This window comes from Benincasa hispida, chromosome 5, assembly GCF_009727055.1.
Source record: "Benincasa hispida cultivar B227 chromosome 5, ASM972705v1, whole genome shotgun sequence".
In the NCBI taxonomy this organism is placed as follows: Eukaryota; Viridiplantae; Streptophyta; class Magnoliopsida; order Cucurbitales; family Cucurbitaceae; genus Benincasa; species Benincasa hispida.
Window position 1 is genome coordinate 38774108 of NC_052353.1, and position 25312 is coordinate 38799419.

A 25312-nucleotide genomic window follows, 5' to 3' on the forward strand; every position below is an offset into this window, starting at 1 on the left:
AATGATCAAGACGTGAAGTCAAAAAAAAAATATTTAAATTAATAGATAGACATTTTATACATTTAATCAAGTTTATATGTTTACATAGGCTTCTTTACGATATAATAAAAATATCAATTCACCTCTTACATCATACTCATGAACAAGTAAAAGTTATGAAAATGTCTAAAAATATGAACCTATGTGCTGAGTATTAAATATAACTTTAACTGAAAATTCAATTCACTAAACAAAATTTTAGTCGATGACATTATTAACTTAAAACACGTCTCAACTAGCATCATTCCTTCTTCCATATTAGTTTAGAAACATTACAAATCATAAGAGAATTCAAACATTCAATTTCAATCAAACCAAAACTCATAAAAGGTAACTTCCATAGCACATTTGAAGTGTGTTAATGATAGCAAAACGCTTCACAACAAAACTTAAGCATAGGTTCCCACAATCATTGCCAGTAATATAGAAATCATCACTCGGTTCGAACAAAAATAGTTGAACTTCGCATCTCAAAGTGTCAATAAAAAGCACCAAGTTTGTGGCTCATGAAAAAAACAGAAGGGGTTGTTGCAAGATTCAGATTAGGAATCAAGGTTGTCAGTCAGGGATAGTGAAGCCAATTGATCAGCTGCATTACCGGTCTGCTGAGCAACGCTTCTTAAAACCTCCATTGCCTCCGCCACCTTTGCTTTCAGAGCTTCAGGCGACTCGAGCAAGTGCAGAACCTCAGTTTGGTCCATTTCCAATAGCATTCCTGTTACCTTGGCCGGATTATCAGGCTCTAGCTGTTCCACAAGTGGATAAAGGTTCTCCCCCAGCATCTGAAGAAAATAAAACAGGCAGTTATGACATGATAGAACACATAAAGACAAGCTAACTACAGCAAAATGCTCTGTTATTATATCAACAGCCTCAAAATGAGGCAAAATTGTATCATTTACTATGTAGTTCCTATGTTATGCATTTTGCAGTAAGCGTGCATTGAAAGCCAAATTACCACGGGTAAATCGTCCTCACATACACCTCACCAAAATATATCACTATCTAAAATTAAAGAGGGAAATTTTGATGACAAATTGATCCTAAACCCTACCGTTCTCTGCTGGTCTGGAGTTGCATTTGCAAGAGCAGAAGCCAAAGCACCCACAGGAACTGGTTGAGGGTGGACAGCATCTCGCGGTGGCATTCCACCCATCTCATATGGAACAGAGAACATGCCTCCAGCAACACCAGGCATGGGAAGATCAGGCAGTCCACGTCCAGGAGGATAACGGTAGACACGTCCTCTTGGTAGCATCTTTCAGGTTAACAAATATATGGCGTTAGTGTCTTGCTTAGAACGAGCAATCATGGGCAAAGAGGAAAAAAGAAGGCAGAAAAAACAATACCAACCTGCTGCTGCATCAGAGGAACAGGCTGCTGGGTTTGCTGAATGGCCCCAGCACGCCTGCCTCCAGATCTTTGCCCTTGCTGGCCCTGCTGAACCATTGGTACAAAGAAATTTGGCATGGGACCTCCACCAGGCCTCATTCCAGGCATGAGTTGCTGTTGATAACCAAAGCCAGGCTGAAAAAATTCACAGAATGATTTAATTGCAAACCATTTTATATAGAATTTACAACATCTTCAATCGAACATATATAGAAAAAATAATCATTTTACATGCAAACCACAACGATCTAGATTTTTTTTTCTTTTGGAGAGAAGAAAGTCACCTGTGAGGAAATAATAGTAGGTGGAGCTTGTCCATAGAATATTTGTTGTCCGATACCTGGACCACCTGGAGGATACATTGGCATGCCACGAGGAGCAACTGAAGATGCCATTGCCATTGGCTGCATTTGGGAAAATTGTGCCTGATTTTCACACATAAAATACGGTCAATGTCAAACAAAAGAGGAAATGCATAAATGAATATAAACACACCGTTAATGTATAAAAAAAGAAAGAATAGCACCATCCACAATCGAAACATAATAATTAGCAGACATACCTGCAACCTAGCTCTTCTATCTTCCTTCCTCTGTGCGAGTGCAACATAAAGAGGTTTGCTCACAATCATTCTTCCATTCATCTCTGCAAGCTATCAGATTACAGAAACAGATAAGAAGAGTTCCATGAATTAACTGTAATATGCCAATCAACCATATATCAAGAATAATCTAAACAATGTTCTTGTGCACAATAATGTAACTCACAGCTCTTGCAGCCTCTTCAGGAGTAGAAAATGCAACAAAGCCAGATCCTCTACTGATTCCATTGGGGTCACGCATAACCTGCAGGTATGTAAAGGATCAAGACATTTGTTAACACTCAACTGGAGGATTTAAGACTACAAAACATATTTAGGCCTTACAACCTTGCATGAGGTAATGGTTCCAAACCCAGTGAATAACTCCTTCAGTTTATCATCGTCAATGCTATCATCTAAATTCTTAACATATAAGTTTGCACCTTGATACTTGTCAGCGGCTTCTTTTACACTCTGCTCAAATCGATTTTTCAGTTCAACCTCCCTTTCAGATTTCTTCTGGGCTTTTCCAACGTACCACTCTTTCCCATCAACCTTCTTTCCATTAAGTGCTTCAACAGATCTAGCAGCATCATCCGCATTCTCAAAATTTACAAAGCCAAAGCATTTTGATTTTCCTTCCCCATCCCTCATCACCACAACACTGGTGATTGGTCCAAACTCCCCAAACATATTTTTCAAATCTTCTTCAGTTGTAGTTTCTGCTAGATTCTTAACGAAAACATTATTAAATTTTGTTTTCTCACTGACACTTTCTCTTTCTTGCTTGCGAACGAAAGGTCCCACAAACACCTGCTTGTCATTTAGCAGCATACCATTCAACTTTTCTATAGCTTTTAAGGCAGCTTCCTCAGTGTCAAATTGCACAAAACCAAAGCCTTTAGATTGGCCAGATGAATCTGTAGCAACCTTGCAAGATAGAATGCTTCCAAATGCAGAAAAAGTATCGTGCAACGCTTTGTGATCAATTGCCTTGTCCAAGTTCTATCATTTAAGAGCAGCATTAAGTCAAAACATCTAACAACCAAGCCATTGAGATAAGAAAAAAAGATCTTGCTACAGTACTTACCTTGATAAAAATATTTCCAGACCCACTTTTCCGCACGCTAGGGTCACGATGTGAATACATGACCCTAATGGGATTCCCATTCAAAGGGGTGAAGTTTAGCACATCTAATGCCCTTGAAGCTGTCATGAAGTTTGGTAAAGAAAAGAAAGAGAAAAAGATACAATAAGACATAATTCTTCAGACAGATACAAAAGAAAACATAATCAAGCAGAAGCTAAGGACATGATAGCATTGATTAAACCAAATAAACATAAAACATTAATTCATTCTGCACCCAACATTACAAAACGAGAATAACTTCAAAATGGCCCAAATTAAAAATCCAGTAAGGAAAACAGAAAATACATGATAAAAAATGGAAATTAAGTAGAAACAATACAACGATACATATTCAGCCACGCATTTCTTCCTAACTACAAGAATCCTACACCATCAAGAATATTAAATGAAAGACTATACAGCAACGTTTCCTCACATGTGAATGAAATTAAGACATTTACCAAGCCCAGTAAAACAGACATGCGTTGTTCTTCCCAAAACGAAGCAAGCAACAACAAGAGGTCATAATTCCTAAAATGCTAAGGGGATTATACAAAACAGAAAACTCAAGCAGAGACTCAAACATGGCAACACATATATTCAGAGGACAAAATGTACAGGAATTTAGGAACTAAAAATTGAAGGGTTTGACAAACCATCCACTGGGTTGCTGTAATTGACATAACCATAACCAAGCGATCGGCGGGTGGTCAAATCCCTGCAAACCCTAACAGAAACCACCTGCCCCACCTGATTAAAAAGATCATAAAGCTGGGAATCGGTGACGTTGACGTCAAGATCCCCAACATACAACGACGTCGTCACATGCTGATTTGCCCCTCCATTGGCCGCCGGATCGGCACCGGAGTTGGGAACTTGAGGTTGAGGTGGAACCTGAGCCATGGTGAGAGAAAAAGTCGCTGGGTTTCTTGTCTTTTCTTTTCTTTTCTTTTTTTCAAAAATTTTTTAGATTTTTTTGATCTTTGACTCGCTTCCCTCTCCTCTATTATTCAGAATGGAGCAGTAACACCAAGATAATCCTACAGAACGACGGAATGAAATTGATAGTAGGAAAGACGACGAAGAATTTTTTTTTTTTTGTAAGAATTTTTGTTGGGGGTAAAACAGAACAGGTAAGAACAACAAGAGTTTGTTTGTTTTTTAGGGTTGTTGTGAAGGCGAAATGATAGTGGAGGAGAGGGAAGGTAAAAGAAGGGATAGATGGTCGGAACCCGGGATCCGACGGTGGAGAAGAAGACGGAGATTTGGTATTCAGAGGGTTTCAATCGGAGGGCAGCTGAAACTGCACTGAAGAAAGAAAAAAGGGTTTTCGATGCTTCAAGGATTTATATATGTCTGGTGGATTTTGGGTAAAAACCCTAAATCGGAGATGATAATTTTGGAACACATCGCCGCCGTAGATTCCTTTAAAAAGATGATGATGGTTTTTTTGTCTTTTTATTTTTTCTTTTTCTCTTCATCTCCCCTTTTTATTTTTCTGTTTATTTTTCTATTATTATTATTTTTTTTCTTTTCCAATGGTTGGGAGCTTAACTGTAAGATTCTTTTTCAGATAAGGTAGTTTGTGGATAGTTTAACCCTTTTTTAGGATCTTCTTAATAGTATTAGCAAGATAGTAGTTTTTATTTTTTATTTTTTTTTATGAAAAAAGGTTAATCTTTTTATCTTTAGTATTCCCAATTATCTTGTTCTTGGTCCTTCATGGATAAAAATTATGTCAAAATTGTATTATTTGGGGTTTAGGTTCTACTATTTGTATTTGATTCTTACGTTTAAAAAATGTTTTCATTTTTAAGTTTAGAAAATAATTGCTATATAATCTTTTGGGCACTCTTGTTCATGTAAAATTATGGCAAGAGATCTCACTTAAAAATATAATTCTAGGTAAACTATAACGAGCCAAGGTGGATATCTTCCCTAAAATACCAATATTAACATGGTATTGTAATGTCTAGGGGGTGTTCAAAAAATCTGATGACCTGAAAAAACCAATCAACCCAACCCAACCCGCGCGGTTTGGGTTGGGTTATCAACTCATTTGGGTTGGGTTTGGTTCAAATAAATGAAAATTTTATACATATATTAATTTTAATTTTATTTAATTTCAATATTTTTTTTAATAATTTATTCTTTAACAACTCTTAAAAGTAGTTTCTTTGCATTTTAGAAAGAAAATTTTCACTATTTAAATTGAAATTGAGTGGTTAATCTTAATTCAATATATGAAAATAAGTAAATAATTTTTTTACATATTTACGTTGTGCTTCTTTTTAGAACAAAATTTTAAACAAATGACCCGATTAACCTGAACCAACCCAACCCAAATATTTTATGGTTGGGTTGGGTTGGATTCATTTTTTAATTAGAGTTATTTGCGTTGAAGAAATTTATAGCTCGAACAATTGGGTTGGATCTAAAAAGTCTTTCAATCCAACCCAACCCATTTCATGAACACCCCTACTAATGCCTCTAAGCTTAAGATTCAAAACTAGCCCTAATATTCATCTTATTCCCCTGCAATCTGGCCATATCACCTTACTTATATTGAGCTACTTGCAAGAGTGAGAATTGTCCCTACTTACCAACACAAGTCCTTTAGTATGTTTTGTCCACATGCACATACTTTCTAGCTATTCGAGATAAGTATGGTGATGGGGACAGGTTGTAGAAGATGCAGGAGAATGACGAGAGTGTGTGTTGAATTCAAAATTCTAATCTTGGTCTGAGTATGGGCTTGGGGAATTACGTATGGTTTTATGGTAGAATATCTCCTAATACGAGATAGTTCGAGGACAAACCAAGACAAAAGTTAGTGGGCATGTGACGCTCTAGAGAAGGAATACATGAATGAATTGAGACCACATTTGAATGAGGGCTATTCTGAAGACATGTAAGTATGCTTAAGAAAGACTTTAGAAAATTGACAGTTAATACCTATGACAACAAAGTGCACCTCCCTTTCTAATAGTTCAATCGTTATAACTCCAAAAGTAATCATGTATGGCTTAGAAAAATCCTATGTTGGGCAACTTCTAGCTAGGATTTTTTTTCTATATGAACCATGTGAATGAGGATAAAACATGCTAAAAGGATTTGTGTTAGTCTTTAGGGACGAGACAAGTAAGGTGATGGAGCTAGGTTGAAGGGCATGTTAGGGCATGTTTGTGAGCTATTTCTATGGATTATTTATTGACAGTTTGAGTACCCAATGTTGGGATTGATGCCCTAAATCTTGTGAGTTTTGTAGTTTGTAAATTATTTGGACACAAATTTTTTATTTAATAAAATTAAGTGTTATTTTATTTGACATTTAGTTTGCATTAACCTAATTCCAATATAATAAGATAATCCTAGGTCATTTAATGTAGTTCAAACATGTATGTATTAACAAACAAGTGGATCATGTTTAACTAATAACTTAAATGGTCTATAGTATATGAATAAGACCGAGTACCTTATCCTAGTGATATTATGAATACGACCCACTTTATAATTGTTATAATTGTTGTAAAGTATTACAAGTGATCTGATCCAATCATTCATGTGGAGATATGTGAGTGTGACTATCTTATATAAAGAGTTTGTATAAGACTAGATCACGAAATTATTAGTCTCTCTTTATAACACCGTTACTTAAAGAGACTTACATTTCACTAGGATGACCATAGGTAAATTAACCTTAATGCTAAATGAGTTGTAAACTCCTACTTATAAGAGCGGTCCTTTGATCTGTATGCGTAAGAGTTACCAGATTCATTGACGTAATATGTTTACTATTTTGGGGATTCATCCAAGTGGGGAAATAGAAACACAACTACACAAGATGAAATTTACTCCTTCTCGTCTTGAGGGAAAGTAGATGAATTGCTCCTTTAAGGGCTGATTCTGGGTCTTGAACAATGAGACATATCACCCTCTCACTAACCAGCGAGGGAGTTTAGTTTATAGTTGAACTATAACTAATTGTTCATTAGAGGGATCGATGGTACTTAAGGAGTTAGATGTAACTATAGGGGAAAATAATAATTTTGACCCAGCGGTAGTTACGACCAATTTGTGAAGGGACTACTTATTATTGATTGGTTATATTCATGGACACAGAAATATATCTACAGTGCAAAGAGTGTAGTTGTCAGTCTTTAGTGGAGTGACCAACGATTAATGAATGTTGATTAATTTAATTAAAGAGTTTAATTAATTAATCTCATACTATTGGAGTTTCTAATATGTAGGTCCATAAGATTCTCTTGCTAGCTCAATAAGGGTTAAATAAGAATCAGTTATTTTTGGATTAATTCGAAATGTTCAAATTAATTAAGGAGATTAATTGTATGAGATGCAACTAATATAATGTATATGGATACATTATAATATAAAGTTTCATGAGAGAGAAATATATTTGAATATGATTCAAATATTAATTTTATGAATGAGATTCATATATAACTATAGGTTAAAATTAATATGAATATAATTCATATTAAAGCTATAGATTATGTGAGAGAATATAATTTGAATGTGATTCAAACATGTGATGATTATATTATATATGATATAATATAAAGTTTTAATTTAATTATATTAAATTTAATATGGGAGTTATTCTACAAGCTGAAGGGAGTTATTTTGAATAACTCCCCGCACTTCTTTAAAAAACAGAACATCATAGGGAGAGTTAAAAGAATTACATGAAAAGCTTACAGATTTGAAAAACTCTCTGTATTCTTCTTTCTCTCAAAAGAATTCTCTCAAAGAAATCTCAATTCCTTCACGAAAATTCCCAGAAGAGTCCACAACTCCTTTTTGGTTCTTTCCTTGAAAATAGCAAGGAATGCTTTGGTGGTGGTGTCCAAGAGAAGTTATGTTCAATGCTCTGTTCGTAGAGATAGGTGGAGGGAGAGTTCGTGACCATGGACAGGAAAACGTGAAGAAGGGAAATTCTTCAAGGGTAAGCGTACATCCTTCCTTCCTCTCTGTATTTTTCAAGCAACATGCTTGGGTTATTTATCCTTCTATTTATTTCTCTATTTTTTATGTTCTTTCCAAAATGAAAACACTAACACTAGGCGCTCACTTGCTTCAGCTAAGTATTCAAATCCTTTACTTAATTAATCATTTCACGCACATATTTTTTTTATTTTGTATAAATCTAGCACTTAGAGTGAAAAAGCAATTAAAGGAAATATTGAGAAACATAAGATTAATAGAACTTAGAATATCAGAAATTGAGAAAAGAGAATTAGAATCCAGAAGATCATTAGAACCAAACAAATAACATCACATCGTTAAGGTGTTGCCTGGCAGCATCAAGATGTGACCATCGCTTCAAACCAAGAAAACCAAACTCGTGTATAACTCCTTGAATGTGTATTAATTTTCACTTAAACCATGCTTGGTTTCCTAAACTCTTTCTCCCCTGACCAAACAAAAAATGATTTGTTATGCTTAGAACCTCCAACAAGCCCTAAAGTCCCCTTCGTACTACCATAAAATGAGATTCTTGCCAAATTCGAGCGGGATCTTCTTGAAAATGGGAAGATCTAGGATAGGCGGCTAGTAGGGCGACCACGTGAAGCACATCAGATGACAAATAAAGAGCCTAGCTATCTTCACATCGAACTTCCTGGCTTCAATGTCTTCCGCTGGAACTGTATGTCTGAACAGGCCTGGAAAAATCTTCTATAGATGAGATAACTGGAGCAGATTCAATAGCAAGGGATATTCACCCAGCAGCTCAAGCTACAGATTCTATTATGGGCATGAATGTGCGAATTGCGCAAGAAGTTCTTTCGGTTAAAACGTCGTGCGACTCGGAGGACATAGGATTGATTGGGCAAACCAAAAAGGTTGCCGTTCACCGGGGCTTCAGTCGCCGGCTCCCCTGTCATCAAGTCACCAACTTCCTTGACCTTCGACGAGGAAGGAAAACGTTTCGGAGATCGCGAGATTGTTGACCCATGAAGGCTGGCTTTCCAAAGAGATACTTCATCGGGTCCATCCTTGCAATCAGCATGGTAGACCGATAGGGAGAGGGGCGAAGCAACTCGACCAATAAGGAATTACTCTTCTCATTAACAGCATTTAACCAACTTGGCAAATATATGCTTCGATCCGCATTGAATGTTGAGCCGCTTGTTGAAGATAAAAGTACATCAAAGCCATATGAAGTTTACCAAGCACTACGCTTAGATTTATTGGATTTGTTGCTAAAATATTGATATTAAATCCGAAACTCTCGATGGATGGCCAGTAACCCAAAGAAATGAAAGAATCGGTTACATTTTTCATATGATCTCCTTTTATAGATAAAACTAATTAATCAATAACCCTACATTTAAGCATCTTGATGTATTAGAAATGAGAAATGCAACATTATAGACTTGCAACATGAAACACACATGACTCTTAAATTTTTCGTCCATAAGTCGAAGACGACATATACAATGCCTCGACAGAACAACAATTTTCTTTTGTTTTCATGTACTAGATGCAACATTGAGATGTTAGTCTTAGTATCTCAATGTTGCATGGATAAATCTTATAAATATAATCTATGCATCGTTTGGACGAAAATTCTTCCGAGAGAATTTTACCTACACAAAATATCATGGGTGGAGTTTATAAGATAATTTTGGAACTTAGGAAATGGATTTTTTAAGGTTGAGATCATGGAAATACACCCAACATTGATTGTCATTGAATTTTAGACAAGAAACTGATGTTATTATGTGACTATATGAATATTTGCTAAATACATAGTTCTTAGAAATTGTTGTAGCCATTGGATTATACGGTTTAGTTAATTGATTGTCATTTTAATGCTTGGCTTTTATTTGTGCAATTTGATTTAAACTATCCAGAATCACACATTATTATTTATATTTTAATTTAATAATTTTAATGTAGTTTTATTATTTTCAATTGTCTTTTAATGACATAATAAGTAGGGATATTTTTGTCAATTTACTATGAACTACGATGTGACAATGAGATTTTCATTAGAGACCAACTAAAGCCTTGTCATCAAGTTGTTTTGACAAATCACGATTAGTCAATTTCTAGCCTTTGTATTTATTTCAAGTTTAGCTAGGAGAACTTGAATTTTGCAATTTATGTGTTGAGTTGCGTTCTAAGAACATTCAGGTGGAATTGATCATTCTATCTTAAAGAATGTTTAAATATTGAGTCGAGAAACTTGTTATTTGACACAAGAGTTTTAATTCAACGACAAACCATATCAAATCTAACCCTTGAGGTTGAAATCAATTTGATTTGGAGGTTTTAGTGTTTAAGAATTGGAGGTTCACTTATTCAAAGGGTCTTTAATTCAATTTACTAAATTTTTATATCACAATTATTATCTGCTTAATCCTTTTAATCTCTTGATCACTTATAATTAAGTTTGTAGCTGAATCTTATGCTAAGAAGATGTGGTTTAAATTAGACATTAATGTAAAATGTAATGGCAACACTAGAGGGGGTGAATAGGGTTGTCTACTAATTTTAACTTTGAAATTCAAATTAATCTAAATATGACAACTAAACTTGAATTTTAATTTAAGAAAATAACCTTAAGCAACAAATTCAAGTTAATAGCTAATATCTTAATTATGCAAATCAACAAATCAATCTTAACATGCAATCTAAAAATCAAAAAAGAAACCAAGTGAAAAAATGAAAGGAGTTTAGGGAAAAGAAGACGCCAGAATATATAGTGGTTCGACAATTTGTCTACATCCAGTCTCCAAGACTTCTTCTTGGATATTTTACTGAGAAAAGTTATCTTGCGGTTGAGAACAAAACTTGGACGATCTTCTTTTTTTCACCTAGGCTAAAGAGAAACCTGAATCGTTTTCGCTAATTCAAGATCCAACCAATTTTTTTCTCACAATCCAAGGTGTACCCGCACCTTGCTATAAAACACTGGTTTTAATAATAAAATGAAAAAAATCATCTCTAAATAGGTAAGGTTCACATGCTTAGTTTTGACACTCTACTAATTTTCTCTAACAGATTACACTCTAATAATTTGACACGCTTGGATTTTTTTTTTTTCAAGGGGTGGCTAGAGGATGAAGGGTGATTAATTATAAAAATTGAAGGATCTAATATCAACTATTGGATTGAGGGTAAAAAGAATGGATGGTTGGAAAGGAAAAAAAATTGGGAATGGTTTTTGAGCGGGAAATTTTTTTTAATTAAAAGATTTGGGATGCCATATGTTGCAATCTCATTTGATTGTGAGTGATCTCACTTTTCTCCTTCTCTTTTTATTTTTCTTTTCATCTCTTCAACAATCTACCATATGGTATCTTACGGTTGGTCGACGCTTGTCATGTCTCCACGTCATCGGTTATATTGAGTTTTACTACCAATGTTCTTTTACCCATATCTTTTTCGTTTCAACTCCGATTTGAACAATTCAAGATGCATCTTTTCGAGTTCTACAAGAAAATACTTTGAGATACTAAAAAATCATCAGTATAACAACTTGAGTTTATTATCATTAAAATATTTGGTTTTGAAGCTAGCAATTAATTACATGACTGATGTGGTTGATTTTAAGCTTGGCAAAGTAGACAATTCTTTGGTCTTTTGATGATTTATTTTAACACTTTCTTGCTTTTTGAAAGTTCCTTAAAATTTTTGATAAAAAATGTAAAGTTAAAAAATATTTTTTATAATTTAGTCATATATATATATATATATAAAAACAAACAAACAAAACAAGAGGCAAGGTACATATAAATTTGCACTTTATTCTCAATCTAAATTAATCTAAAATAAGATATATCTATATACAAAAGTTTTAGGCACCAAAGATATCGATAGTTTTTCATTATATATATATATATATATTGTTTTAGCCTTTTAGGAGATTTTTTTAAAAATATAATGACAAAAATAGGGCTGGAGGGAAAGTATTCCCAAAAATAGGTTTTTAAATCGTGTACCGGATATACGATTATACCTTAATCGTGTATCGGGTACACGATTAGCTCTAAATCGTGTATCTGGTACACGAGTTCTTGTCCATCTAGCACGTGCAGTTTGCCGTGGCAGTCATGCAGGGTTGACTGAGATAATGGTGTACCCGGTACACGATTACCTTAAGTCATGTACCCGGTACACAACTTCCTCTCCATTAAATCCGCCGCGTCCCTTCTTCTTCCTCATCCGACCTTTTTCCTTCTCCGTCCCACTCGAGCTTTCTGCCTTATTTTTCCTTCTTTTGTTGCATTTCTCTATCCAAAATTCAGAAAACTTCCTCATTTTGCTTCTGTCTTGTGCATCCAAACGCCTCCATTTGCTCGTCGGTCCAAAATTGTTCGAAATCTTCCTCATTTTGCTTCTATCTTCTATGGTAAAATTCTTTCTCTAGTTGTTTTTCAATATGTAATCTTCCTATATATACCATTTTGTTTGCATTTGGGCTGAACTTTGTGTAGTTTATGGATCCAAGATTTATTTGTTGGGTTGAATCTAGAAATATATGTATATATTTATCTATTTGTTGGGCTGATTTTGTCTAATGTAGTTTATGAACTTAGAAATTAGATTTTGTTGGGCTATTTTTCTGGATTATTATGTTTGTTTATTTATTTTTTTATGATTAATTCGTTGTATGATTATGTATTTGTTGAGTTAAATGTAGAAATATATGTATATGTTTATAAAAATGAAGATTGGTTCAAATATATATATATATATATACACACACATTTGGGTTGAATTAAACGTATGATTCATGGATATATTACTTTGTTTGCATTTGGGTTGAATTAAATGTATGATTCAAGGATATATTGTTTTGTTTTTGTTTGGACTGATTTAAATGTATAGTTTATAGATCTTAGATTTGGGCTGATTTAAATGTATATTTTATGGAATCTTATATTTGGGCTGATTTAAATATATAGTTTATGAATCTTAAATTTGGGCTGATTTAAATATATAGTTTATGAATCTTAGATTTGAACTGATTTAAATGTATAATATTTAGTTAACTTAGAAATTGGATTTTGTTGGGTTGACATATTAACATATATTTTTTTTTTGTCAACTATAACGGTTGAAAAAATCATAATAAATATGTCGATGCGTCCTGAAATTTAGTTATTCTTGAACTTGAAAATGATGGAGATAGTGACATTGACGTTGAAGTTGATGAATTATTTAGAAACGACAGTAGTGGGGAACATGATCTTGAGTTGGTACCGTCGGAAATGTTCTCTCAAATAGATTGGGAAATGACAAATTCAATGTGTGAACTAAGGTCTACTTTGGAAGAAAGGAATATAGGTGTAGATAACTATAATTTAATACAAAAAGAAATGTTATTTAATACCAAAGAAGATTTATAGCTTGTTGTAAAGAAATATTGTGTGACAGAACACTATGAAATTGTTGTAGTGGAATCAAATCAAGATCTTTTGTATGTTAAATGTAAATCATGGAGTGACGGTTGTACTTGGAGGTTACGGGCATGTCGCCGTAAAACTCATGGGATGTTCGAAATCACCAAACTTCAAAGAGAACACTCATGTTTGTTTTCAAAATTGACATAGGATCATTCACAGCTTGATTCAAATTTTATGAGTATTGAAATTTAAAATTTAGTTAGAGCTGATCTTGGAGTACCTGTGGCTAGAGATGTCCAATTTCCCCACGGGGACAGGGCAGGGATTCCCCGATTATGCGAAAAATGAGGGAAGGAGTGGGAGAAAAAAATTCCTTGTGAGCTAAACGGGGACGGGGATGGGAATGCATTCCCCGTCCCTGCCCCGATTAACTTTTACATATTTATTTAGTATAGTTATCTAATGTTATGTTATTATTATTATTACTGTATAAATATTACATTTAAATTTCAAATTTGATTATTTATTGGGAAAGATAATGAATATGTTTAAATTGAGATTATATATGTGAATAATTTGATTTATATTTATTTATTTCTACTAAAAAATCAATTAGCTTTTTGATAACGGGCAGAAATGCACGTTATCATAGTGTCAAGTTCTTAAACAATGCTGGCTTGCGTTGATAAAACATGTTAAATTGCATCCAAAAAGCATCAAATTTATAATATTGCGGTCGCATGCGTTCATCGCATAGGAACTGTTGATTTTTGTATTTTTATGCAGAATATGCGTTGACGCAAGGCGAAAATTGCGATCATAGGAAATCATTGGTCGAGCGCAGCATCACCACAAGGATTTGCGGTGATTGTGTTCACAAATATTTGTCCAAGAAGGATTACCGCAACCTGGTCAGTGCAACTTGGTAAGCGCATCTGGGTGAAAGGCATAATTAATTGCGATGGGATAGAAAACTGATGTCGGTCGAATCCGAATTTAGCTGACAGCCGCTAACGATAACAAGTACATTCAACTTTTCGGTGACAAATATTCGGCGCATCAGTCAGGGAATTAAAACCATTCCTTCAGAATGGGGGTTCCATCAGTTAACCAGTTCACTTGTTCACGAATTTGAGAGCTCAGTTCATCGTTGTCCATAGTTTTTCCTTTTTATTTTAAGGTGGAGCACGAGAAGAGTAAAGACGCCGGAGATCGCTCAAGGCAACTCGAGAGAGAATCTTGAGGCGTAGAAGTAGAGAGCAGGCCGACTCTCGCGAGAGCGAGATTATCTTTTGAACACGAGTAGAAAAATAGTGTAAAATCCTGGGTAGCAAGAGATTGCTACCAAGCTCTTTATTCTATTCTTGCATTGTTGTTTTGTACTTCATCTTTACATTTATACAATGGAAGTTCTTATTCTACATCTGTTCACTTTTCTAGTATGCATGAGTAGCTAAACTAGTCGAATGGGTTGAGAAGAACTAAGCTAACATGACCTAGGAAGTTCATTGCTTGCGATTATCTTGTGTTATGCTATGCCAAATACCCCTTTAGAGCTACTCGAGAAAGAGTCTGAAGAAAGAACCTAAGACTCAAAAGAGCTGGGTTAGAATCTAGACTCGAGAGAGCAAGATTAGAACTGCATAAACAAGAGATAGGGACTTAGAGATAAGCTCTGTTTGCCAACTTGCATCGCATGCATCCAGAGATAGGAATGATATTATGTGGTCGCCTTATTTGTGTGTGTGTCATGTTGTCATCGCATAAATAAGAATAGAGGCTTATGTGTAGGTCCTATAGACTTATCACATATATTGCATGCGTTCTAGCCTTAGAAGCCGTGGCATTCGCACCGAAAGGTGGTTTACTGTTGTATGCATGTTGCATGATTGCAAGGCATGAACGCATCCTAGGAAGTGTTAGCTGAAACCCTTCTCAACCTATTCACTGCATATTCATCGCATTTTCCGTTTTTCAACTCTCTTTTCAAACTTCGCCGCATTTGTTTATTTTTTTTCATTTGACGCAAACGACAACCTCAACAACTATTTATTTATTTGGTTATCGCAAAGTTTTCCTAAAAATTACTACCGCAACCTATTTTCACAAGTCCATGAGTTCGACCCTGGACTTACCAGGAAACTCAGTGGAATTTACACTTGAATTCCGCTGAGGAAACTTAAGTGCTCAACACAATTTCACCATCGCATTTCATCCACATTTCCACATCATAAAACCAAGCATCATTTTTGTAGACCAAAATTTGAGTAATTTATCTTTAAATTCAAATTGTCAGATAAAACTAACCATAATAAACAATGTAGTGATAAAGTTAATTATTTAATTAAAATTTGTTCACATTAGTGATTTAAATTAATTGGTTTTTTATATAAAAAAAATGTAACAGAAAAAAATTCCCCGCAGGGAACCCGATCCCCTGGAATTCCCTGCGGAGAATCCCCACCCCGATCCTCGTGGGGAATTTCACGGGGATGGGAAATGAAATGGGGAGCGGGGACGGGGATGGGGAATGAAAATCCCCGCCCCGGCCCCTACCCCGTGGCGATCTCTACCTGTGGCCCTACTCCAAGAAGCCATTAAAAAACAATATGGCTATAATGTTAATTATAGACGGGTGTGGCAAGCCAAGAGAAAAAGCGTTGATTGCTGTGTTTGGTGATTGGGAGAAATCATATTCGGAGCTTCCGTATTGGTTGAGTGCTCTTGTTCATTACAATCCAGGAACATGAACAGATTGGTTAAGTACAACTATTTTTGGACGAGTTTTTTGGTCCTTTGGTCCTGCAAGAGAAGGGTTCAACCATTGTAGGCCATGATGGAACACATCTCTACGGAAAGTATAAGGAAAAATTATTGACAACCTTATCTATTGATGCAAACGAACATATATTTTCCCTTGCTTTTGCCATCGTCGAAGGTGAAAATTTGTCCAGTTGGTCATAGTTTTTGTGGGTATTGCGTGAATATGTTACCCAAAGAGAGGGTATTTGCTTGATTTCTGATAGACATAAGGGCATTCTTGCTGCAATTAATAATGAAAAAATTGGTTGGAGTGAACCCAGAGCGTCCCATCGATATTGTCTTCGCCATGTTGCCAGTAATTTCAATATGAAATACAAATCAAAGCAACTAAAAAATTTGGTGTTTAAGGCAGAAAATCAACACCAAAGGCGTAAGTTCATTCGGTTCATGAAAGAATTGAAACAATTGCACCCTGAATGTCTTGAATATTTTTCAGACATTGACTTGGAAAAATGGACTCAGCCACACGACGGTGGGTACCGCTATGGGTGGATGACAAGCAATGCAGCTGAATGCATGAACGGTATTTTCAAAGGTGCTAGAATGTTACCAATTACTTCTTTGGTTAGGCTAACATTTTATCGCACAATACTGTATTTTGAATGTCGGAGACAAGAAATCAGTGAAGCACTCAATCGTGGAGACATATATACAGAATATGCCCTAAAAAAACTTAAGAGGTGGGAAAAACGAACATCTGCACATACGGTGACATCCATTGACAGGGAAAGTCAAACTTTTGAAGTACAAACTGACATAAGTATGATTTCTCCTTATAAAGGATAGCACACCCAAGTTTTGAGCTTGAAAGAAGGAACATGTTCTAATCGGGTCCACGAGTTTGTGTCTGACTGGTCAACCAGTCAGCCGACGTGGTGCTGACTGGATTAAATGGTACTCATGTACCGGGTATACGAGTTTGCCACATGGCAATCGTGTACCCGGTACACGATTTCACTACCTTAATTTTTTCAATAGTTTTCCCAAACACCTGTTCTTAGAAAAAGTTTCCCTCTAACCCCTTTTTTGTCATTATATTTTAAAAAAACATCATTTAAACAAAAAAAATCCTTTTAGGCATTACAAATTAAGATAATGTTTCAGGTATAGATTTAACATGTATGAAAGTTAAATTTATAGTTTCTTAAATTTGAATGAGTTATGTTTGATTTTAGGTTAAATAACAACTCAATTGAGTTAAATTTGACAAATGTTTCAATTTTTATATTTTATGATTTTATTTTGTATTTTGAAGAGTTACTAAGTTACTAGCCTATTGTTCTTATCTTGTTTCTTCATTTGTAGCATCTCACTTCAAATAGAAGAGTTCTCTCATTTCTTTCTCTTTCTTTCTTTTTTTTGATCTTATCTTGAGTTGAGAGCAAGTATCCAAGAGTTCTGCGAGATCCGAGTAGTTCGAGATGCAATTCTATTAGAATTAGTCATTGTATCTTATTGAGGCAATTGTTGTATTCTACTTGCAGTCCGTGCAGAGCAAATAATTGTTTTCAAGATAGCGCTTATCAGAAGCTGTCTTGACTATGATTTGGATCTCCAAAGATCTTGATGTTATTTCAAGTCTTTGGTTATTTCCATATCTAATTCTTATTACACTATCTAGTTTATGTTTGAGTTTAAATATTATAATTGAAGTATAATCAATTTGCTATTATATTCCATTCTTGTATACCATTTTCTCTAACATTTCACATGTCATGAGTCTTTTAACTCGTTATATTAAGAGAAGTAGGATAGTTGGGATTTATTTGGGCTTTATTTAATTTTGGAATTTCAAACTAACCCACACGATAATTGTATGCTTTATTATTCCTTTGTTTTTTTTATTAAGATGAAATTAATATTTATGACTTTATAAAAGACATATTATTGAAATCTTAATTCAGTTTGAGATTGAAAAAAAACAAAGCTTTTCAATACACTTTTTATCTTGAGGTTTCCAAATAGTTGTCTATTTGATAAGTTTTATAATAGGCACTTCGTCTCGAAAGTTAGAATAATTGTTATAAATAGTCCTTAGACTCATTTGACACTAGTTTGATTTACAAGATCAGCCTCGAGTCTTTCAATCTTTTCATCTGGATGGTATTTGATTTTATGTATCCATTTGGATCCAAGCACTTCCTTGCATGGGGGCAAGACTTCCATCATCTTATCTGGTATTCTGTTGAAACAACTTTTCAATTCTTCCTATACTCTTCCTATTTTTATGTATAATTTGTTTTGTAAATCTTTCTCACCTTACTATAAATGGGTGCTCACTTTACATCAGAATATATTAAAATATACAGAGAAGTTCATTTATCTCCTAAAATATTGCGTAATTCTTTATCTCATCTTGGTTTGTCATTCAGTCAATCAATTTCAACATGTTCATGTGTTAGTTGCTTACGTTCAAAAATGAAGAAGTTGTCTTTTCTCATGTCTTATTCTGTTTTCTTTGCACCACTTCAATTAGTTCATATTGATGCTTGGGAACCTACTCCTATTATTTCCAATAAACATTATCATTACTGTGTCAGTTTTATTGATGACTTTATTAAATTCACTTGGTTATTCCTGATAACTTACAAATATGATGTTAGTATTATTTTGCACAAATTTCTTCCATTTGTTGAAAATTTTACTTTCCTGCGACTTAAAATATTTCGTTTTGATGGTAGGGGTGAATTTTGTAATAATTCAATCCAAAATTTGTTTAACTCTAACTCTAAAGGAGTGCTTCATAAAAAATCTTGTTCATATATACCTGAACAAAAATAGGGTTGCAGAACATAAGCATAGACATGTTGTTGAAATTGCCATGTCTCTTCGTTTTCATTCGTTTGTTCCTCTTTTTAGCCTTATACCTTTTCTACTACAGTACGTCTTATTAATCGTATGTCCATTCCATCCATTAATATAATGTTATTTTTCGAAAATTATTTTCAACTACTCTTGATTTACCGCATCTAAAGGTTTTTTTGTTGTGCTTGCTATCATTTGTTAAAACCTTATAATCAAAACAAATTTGAACCCAAAACTTCTCAGTATGTTTTTCTTGGTTATACCCTTTACTTTAATGGCTATGTTTGCTACAATATATAGTCTTAAAAGTCAATTGTCTCTCGCCATGTTCTCTTTCATGAAACTATATTTCCCTTTGATACTTCATCACCTTCTTTCTTGTTTAAGTTTTAGACACAATCCCCTCTTCTTCTTCATAACCTTAAGAACGTTGCCACCACACAATCTTCCTGTTCTCTTTCTCCTTCTCCTATTTGTCCTGTTACTAATTATATACCATCTGCTATTGAGTTTAATTTGCAGGGTTCTACTATTACATCAACAGAAACATATCTCCCATAATTATCTTCCTCTTCTGCATCCCTACCTCCATGAAATACACCATCATCACCACTTACATCTCCTACTATATCTCCACCAACCTCCCCTATCCCTGAGTCCTTTACTACAACCCAACCCCTTGTTGGGATTGGTGTCCTAATTCTTCCAAAGTCTCGTTGTTTTGTAAAGATACACATTGTTTGATGAATAAAATTATTGTTATTTAATTCTGGCATTTGCTCATATCTAATAAACAAAGCTCCTTAGTTATCTTATGTAATACCCCGCACATTTTTTTTAGTAATAATGTAATTTTAGTAACTTTATTATTTGGAATTTCAATAATTGTTATTAGTTGGAGTGCATTTTTGGAATTTTAGACTTCAAGTGTAAGTGCGAGAATTTAATTGTTGGCGTGAAATTATTTAATTTGAAATTCAATTTGAAAATTAATGGTAGGAATTAATTTTCTTTTAAAACGGAAAGGAATTTAATAGTATAAAACGGAAAGAAATTAAATGTAATTATATTTATTTCCTTTTTTGTTTTTATTTTAAGGTAAGTGTGTTGTCAGGCATTGCGAAGGATTAAATTGGGTTCACAAACGAACTTAAATTCGAAACTAATTTTGGACCAAGCAACGTTTTGATTGAGGCATTTGTTTGAGAGATCGAAGGCAGTTTTGGAACAAGCTATACTTTGGGGCTTGATTCAAGATTCATCTAAAAGAGGAGAAAGATTAAATTGCTTGCCAATTAGGCATAATTTGAGGTAAGTAATCTTACTACTGAAACTGCCCATGAGCCAGACATTAGATGTATGCTAGCATGATAAATGAATGTTATGGAAGGATGATAGCATGATAGACTGATGGTATAATATGATCAAAGTATGTTCTGGTACGAGATCTGAATTATTTATTTATGCACATAGACACTTGAATGCTAGCATGAGATGGTATGTGATTCCATATGGTTATATTTGATCTGTTGATGTTGAGGATTGTAAGACTAGTTACAAGAATAATTTTGACTGTTATGAGATTTAATAGATTGTTTAGAAAAGATATATGAATATGTTATAATATGACTGAAGCACACTAAAGTATGAGCATGATTTAGAATTTTATGAAATATATTAAAAGGACAACTGGGCATGACTCTAAATTATGAGTTAAGTGACACCACTACGGAAATGTCTTAAAGTTAGGTGAAAATTGGAGTATTTTGTTGATGTGCTTATTGATGTGATTTATTATGAAAGTGCATAAGTTATATGTATTATGAAATTTCAAATGTTGATTGTTACATGAGTTAGTACATGAAAGTGATGTACTAGGGTGGATCCATTAATACTAGATTAATTACGTATGTTGAGGTTAACTAGCCTGACCTTGATCAGGAGATTTTAGAGGATGCATGATTAGGTGAATGTTATATGTAATATGAAGTTAGATGCAATCTCTTTTCGTTTCTAGATGCAATCTCTTTTCGTTTCTAGACTATGTGACTACATGAAAGTGATGCACGTCTAAAGGCGCTAGTACATGAAAGAGACGTACTAGGGTTGGTGTGTATGAAAGTGATACATACCTAGAGGGTACTGGGGTGTACGAAAGAGGTGTAATACTAACTAGATGTACGAAAGAGGTACATACTCTGTGGATTATGTGTATACGAAAGAGGTGTATACATAACTAGATGTACGAAAGAGGTACATATTCAATCTTTTATTTGTATAAGAAAGAGGTGTATACATAACTAGATGTACGAAAGAGGTACATATTCAGTGAGTTATGTGTATACGAAAGAGGTGTATACATAACTAGATATACAAAAGAGGTATATATTCAGTAGGTTATGTGTATACGAAAGAGGTGTATATGTAACCATGTGTATGAAAGAGGTACACATTAAGTGGGTTATGTGCATACGAAAGAGGTGTATGCATAACCATGCGTATGTAAGAGATTGTGTTTCCTTCGGGATTCACCAGAGGTTGTGGGTCCTACAGGACTTACTAGAGATAGTGGACATACTTAACTACAATAGGATAGGACTCAGTCCCCCTTCTTGTTTCATGTGTATATGTGTCCCATGAGGACTAGAGCAATTTATATGTTTCACCAGAGGTGGGTATCTAGAGGACATAGATGCCCAGCCTGACCCCAGTAGTGGGGTTACTTACTGAGATTTTATACTTATTCTTTCTCATGTTGTTGTTTCAGGTAAGGGTAGAGATGCACCGACGATGGACAAGCGGAATTCATGATCGAGCCACTGAAACTAGTTTTTATGCTTCCGCTCATGAGATTTAAAGTTCTTTTCATGTTCCTCTTAACTTTTAGTTTTGATGCTTAAAACTTACTTTTAAGAATTGTTTTTAAGACTTATTTATTGTTCTTTATGATTTATGGGTACCCTAATATTGTTTTAGTATTTGAATTTAATGAAAGACTTTTGAACTTACCTATTTTGAGTTCCATGCATGCATGTATTTAGTAATGGCCTAACTTAAGTCCTAGGGGGTCGGGTCGTTACATCTTATGTGAACTTAAGTATGTATATGTGATATATAAGTGGGTCATGCCTTAAGTGACAACTTAAATAGGTCTGTAGTATAAGGATTAAGGTGGAATACCTGATCCTGGTGACACTACGGATATGAACCGCTTTGTAGAGATTTGTAAGTGTTGTAAACTCCTACAGATGGTAGATCTTGACCATTCATGTGGAGACATGCGAGTGAGGTGTCCTATACAAAGAGTTTGTATAAGACCTGGACCACGAGGTGACTAGACTCTGTATATAACACCGTTTATACTAGAGACTTACATCTCACCTAAACGACCATAGGTGAAACGACCTCAATCTTGAGTATTTTGGGAACTCCTGCCTTAGAAGGCGGTCCTTTGACTAGTATGGGTGAGAGTGGCCAAATTGCCAACTCAACATGCCTACCTTTTTGGGGACTTGTCTGATCTAAGAACTAGGAACTCAATCTACAAGATAGAATTCACTTCTTTCCCGAAGTAGGGATAAGTAGAGAGATTGCTTCCTTGAGGGCTGATTCTAGGGCTTGAACATAGTGGCCACAACTTCTCTTTGGAAGAGAGGACTCAGTCATAGTAGGACTATGACTTATGTTCATTAGAAGAATCAGTGGTACTTAAGGAGTTAGATGTAACTATAGGGGCATAACAGTTATTGGCCCAACTGTACTTACGAGCAATCTGTAAAGGGTTATTACACTTCTGATTGGTTACGATGAACACATAATATATCTGTGGTAAAGAGAGTTCAGCTGTCGGTCTTTAATGAAGTGTCTAGCAGTTAACGGATGGTGGATCCTATGACTAAAGAGTTTAGTTAGTTATTCACGTACCGTTGGAGCTTCGAGCTACAGGTCCATAAGGTCCCCTTGGTATCTCAATGGATTCAGTTGAGGATCAGTTCTTGCTGTTGATTTGAAATGTTCAAATTTGACAAGAGGTATTTTGATTATATATGATATAATCGGTATGATGTATGAGATACATCTAGTGGAGGATTAATGTAAATAAGATTTACATTGAGTACCATGGAATAGAAAAAAAACTATGGTTTATATGTTTCATGAGATGAAATATTCAAACTATAGGTTATAAATATAGTATGATAAGTTGGTTATCATTTATATTTATAATAATATTAATTATTGGATAATTAAATCTTTTTCTCTAATAACCAATTGAGTGGGAGGTTATTGGTGGTTCATGATAACCGTGAGATAAAAGAAAAATTATTTTCCTAATTTTAGTAAGTACTGAAAAGTTTTTGGCAAAAGTAATTTTGAGTTTTTCTCTCGGAAAAAGTAATCTCATGAAAGCTTGTCAAGTAAATACAAATTTACTAAACGACAACTTGTTTTAGTAAACAATCGTGTAGTGTTTGTAAGCGACAAATACGGTACTAAGCTATAAGCTAAACGATCGCTTAACTTTTGCTAGACGATCGCTTACCTTTTGCTAAACGATTGGGCATCGACCTATATGATAGGTCTCAGCCATCTCCCACTTGCCCAATCATGTACACGATCAGTGTTTCCTCCTTCATCTGTCTCATACCAAGTCCACACAGAGCCCACCCTCTGGATTCTCACACCGATAATACCAAGGTAACCTTCTTGGTGGTGTCATACTTAACTCGACATCGTCGAGGTTCTATGGAGGCTTTTCGTGTTGTGGGGTGTTCGTGATCGAGGTGATGGCAGAGGACAAGTACGCAGTGTTCGTGCTGTAGAGCAGTCGTGTTGTTCAAGCGTTCGTGAGCAAGGAGCGTGGAGAGGAGTCGACAAACGTTCATAGCTTTTCTCCTTGATTTCTTGTTGTTCATGTTGTAATTTCTGTATACGACTGTAATTGTAATTTTCATACATGATTGTAATTTGGAATGATCTATTCCGCTGCTCATGGAAATCCTCGGATTCGATTTCCTTCACCTCTAACCTCCCTTCTACTTATACCACCTGATCCCCATGTCCTGTCCAATGCTTACACCATGCAAACTCGAGCCAAGTCTAGAATATTTTAGCCTCACATTCTTAACTTTAATGCCAACATTGGTACTTTTATGGATCCAGACTTTTATACTAAAGCTTCAAATTCCCTTATTGGTGCTCTGTAATGGCTGATGAATTTACTGCCTTTCAAGAAACAAGGTACTTAGTCTCTCGTACCTTGAACCCCATAAATGAATGTTGTTGGTTTTAAATGGATGTTCCGAACAAAGTACAATACTGGTGGTTGTTGCTCGCTATAAAGCAAGACTAGTTGCCAAAGGCTACCATCATATCCCTGGCTTTGACTTTGCTGAAACTTTTAGTCTTGTTGTTAAAAAAACCAACCTATGCATGGCCTTTACATCAGTTAGATGTTAAGAATTCATTTTTCATGGTCAATTACAAGAAGAGATTTATACATCTCAATTAATAGGTTTGTCGACCCTAACTACTTAACTCATGTTTGTTTACTACATGAAAGTTTGTACAACCATAAGCAAGCACCCTGAGCATGGTATGATCGTTTTGCCTCCTACTTATCTTGGCTTTGTCATGCCCTCCCCTGACAATTCCTTGTTTGTTCGATCTGTGGGAACCTCCTTAACTTATCTCTTACTATATATGGATGATATTGTCATCATGGGACCAGATTCAACCTATATTAGCCAATTGAAGCATGATTTATCCTCTGAGTTTCATATTTTTGACCTGGGGAAGCTCAGTTATTTTCTTGGCTTTGAAATTATGAATATTCCTTATGGTATCTTTGTCAAACAGGCCAAATATCTACATTATTTTCTTAATATTTCTGCCATGTCAGTTGTTAAGTAGTGTCTCACCCCTATATCCACTACTATGGATCTTCATGCTTCCGCGCCTTTATTCTCTAATGTCACTTTATATTGACAACTTGTTGGTTCTTTACAGTATCTTACTTTTTCTCGTCTTGATATCACATACACTGTGAACAGTGTCAATATACAGCTGCCAAATGTATTTTACGATAACTCTATGGCACTTTTGTGATAGGATAAACATGCATAAAATGAAAGCAAACATAATCATTAAGCACTCTAATTACAC

The 25312-nt window shown here is 34.8% G+C and overlaps 1 protein-coding gene across 1 annotated transcript; it reads right to left on the minus strand.

Annotated features, from left to right (window-relative positions):
• Nucleotides 1-337: 337 nt before the first annotated feature.
• LOC120077753 (polyadenylate-binding protein 2) lies at nt 338-4043 on the minus strand. The gene is made up of 9 exons (XM_039031752.1): nt 3797-4043; nt 3102-3220; nt 2360-3016; nt 2199-2276; nt 1994-2083; nt 1716-1856; nt 1393-1566; nt 1094-1297; nt 338-821 (listed from the first exon to the last, which is right to left on the minus strand). The coding sequence occupies exons 1-9, from the start codon at nt 4041-4043 to the stop codon at nt 582-584; spliced, it is 1950 nt and encodes a 649-aa protein (XP_038887680.1). The 3' UTR covers nt 338-581.
• Nucleotides 4044-25312: the final 21269 nt, after the last annotated feature.

What these genes read in the sequence shown, in the direction of transcription:
- LOC120077753 (XM_039031752.1), bottom strand. Translation starts at nt 4,043, where the DNA reads ATGGCTCAGGTTCCACCTCAACCTCAAGTTCCCAACTCCGGTGCCGAT. An exon ending in CTGAAGAGGCTGCAAGAGCT is followed by an intron (nt 2,084 to 2,198) that starts GTGAGTTACATT and finishes GTAATCTGATAG; the next exon opens with CTTGCAGAGATGAATGGAAG. An exon ending in TTCCTCTGATGCAGCAGCAG is followed by an intron (nt 1,298 to 1,392) that starts GTTGGTATTGTT and finishes TTAACCTGAAAG; the next exon opens with ATGCTACCAAGAGGACGTGT.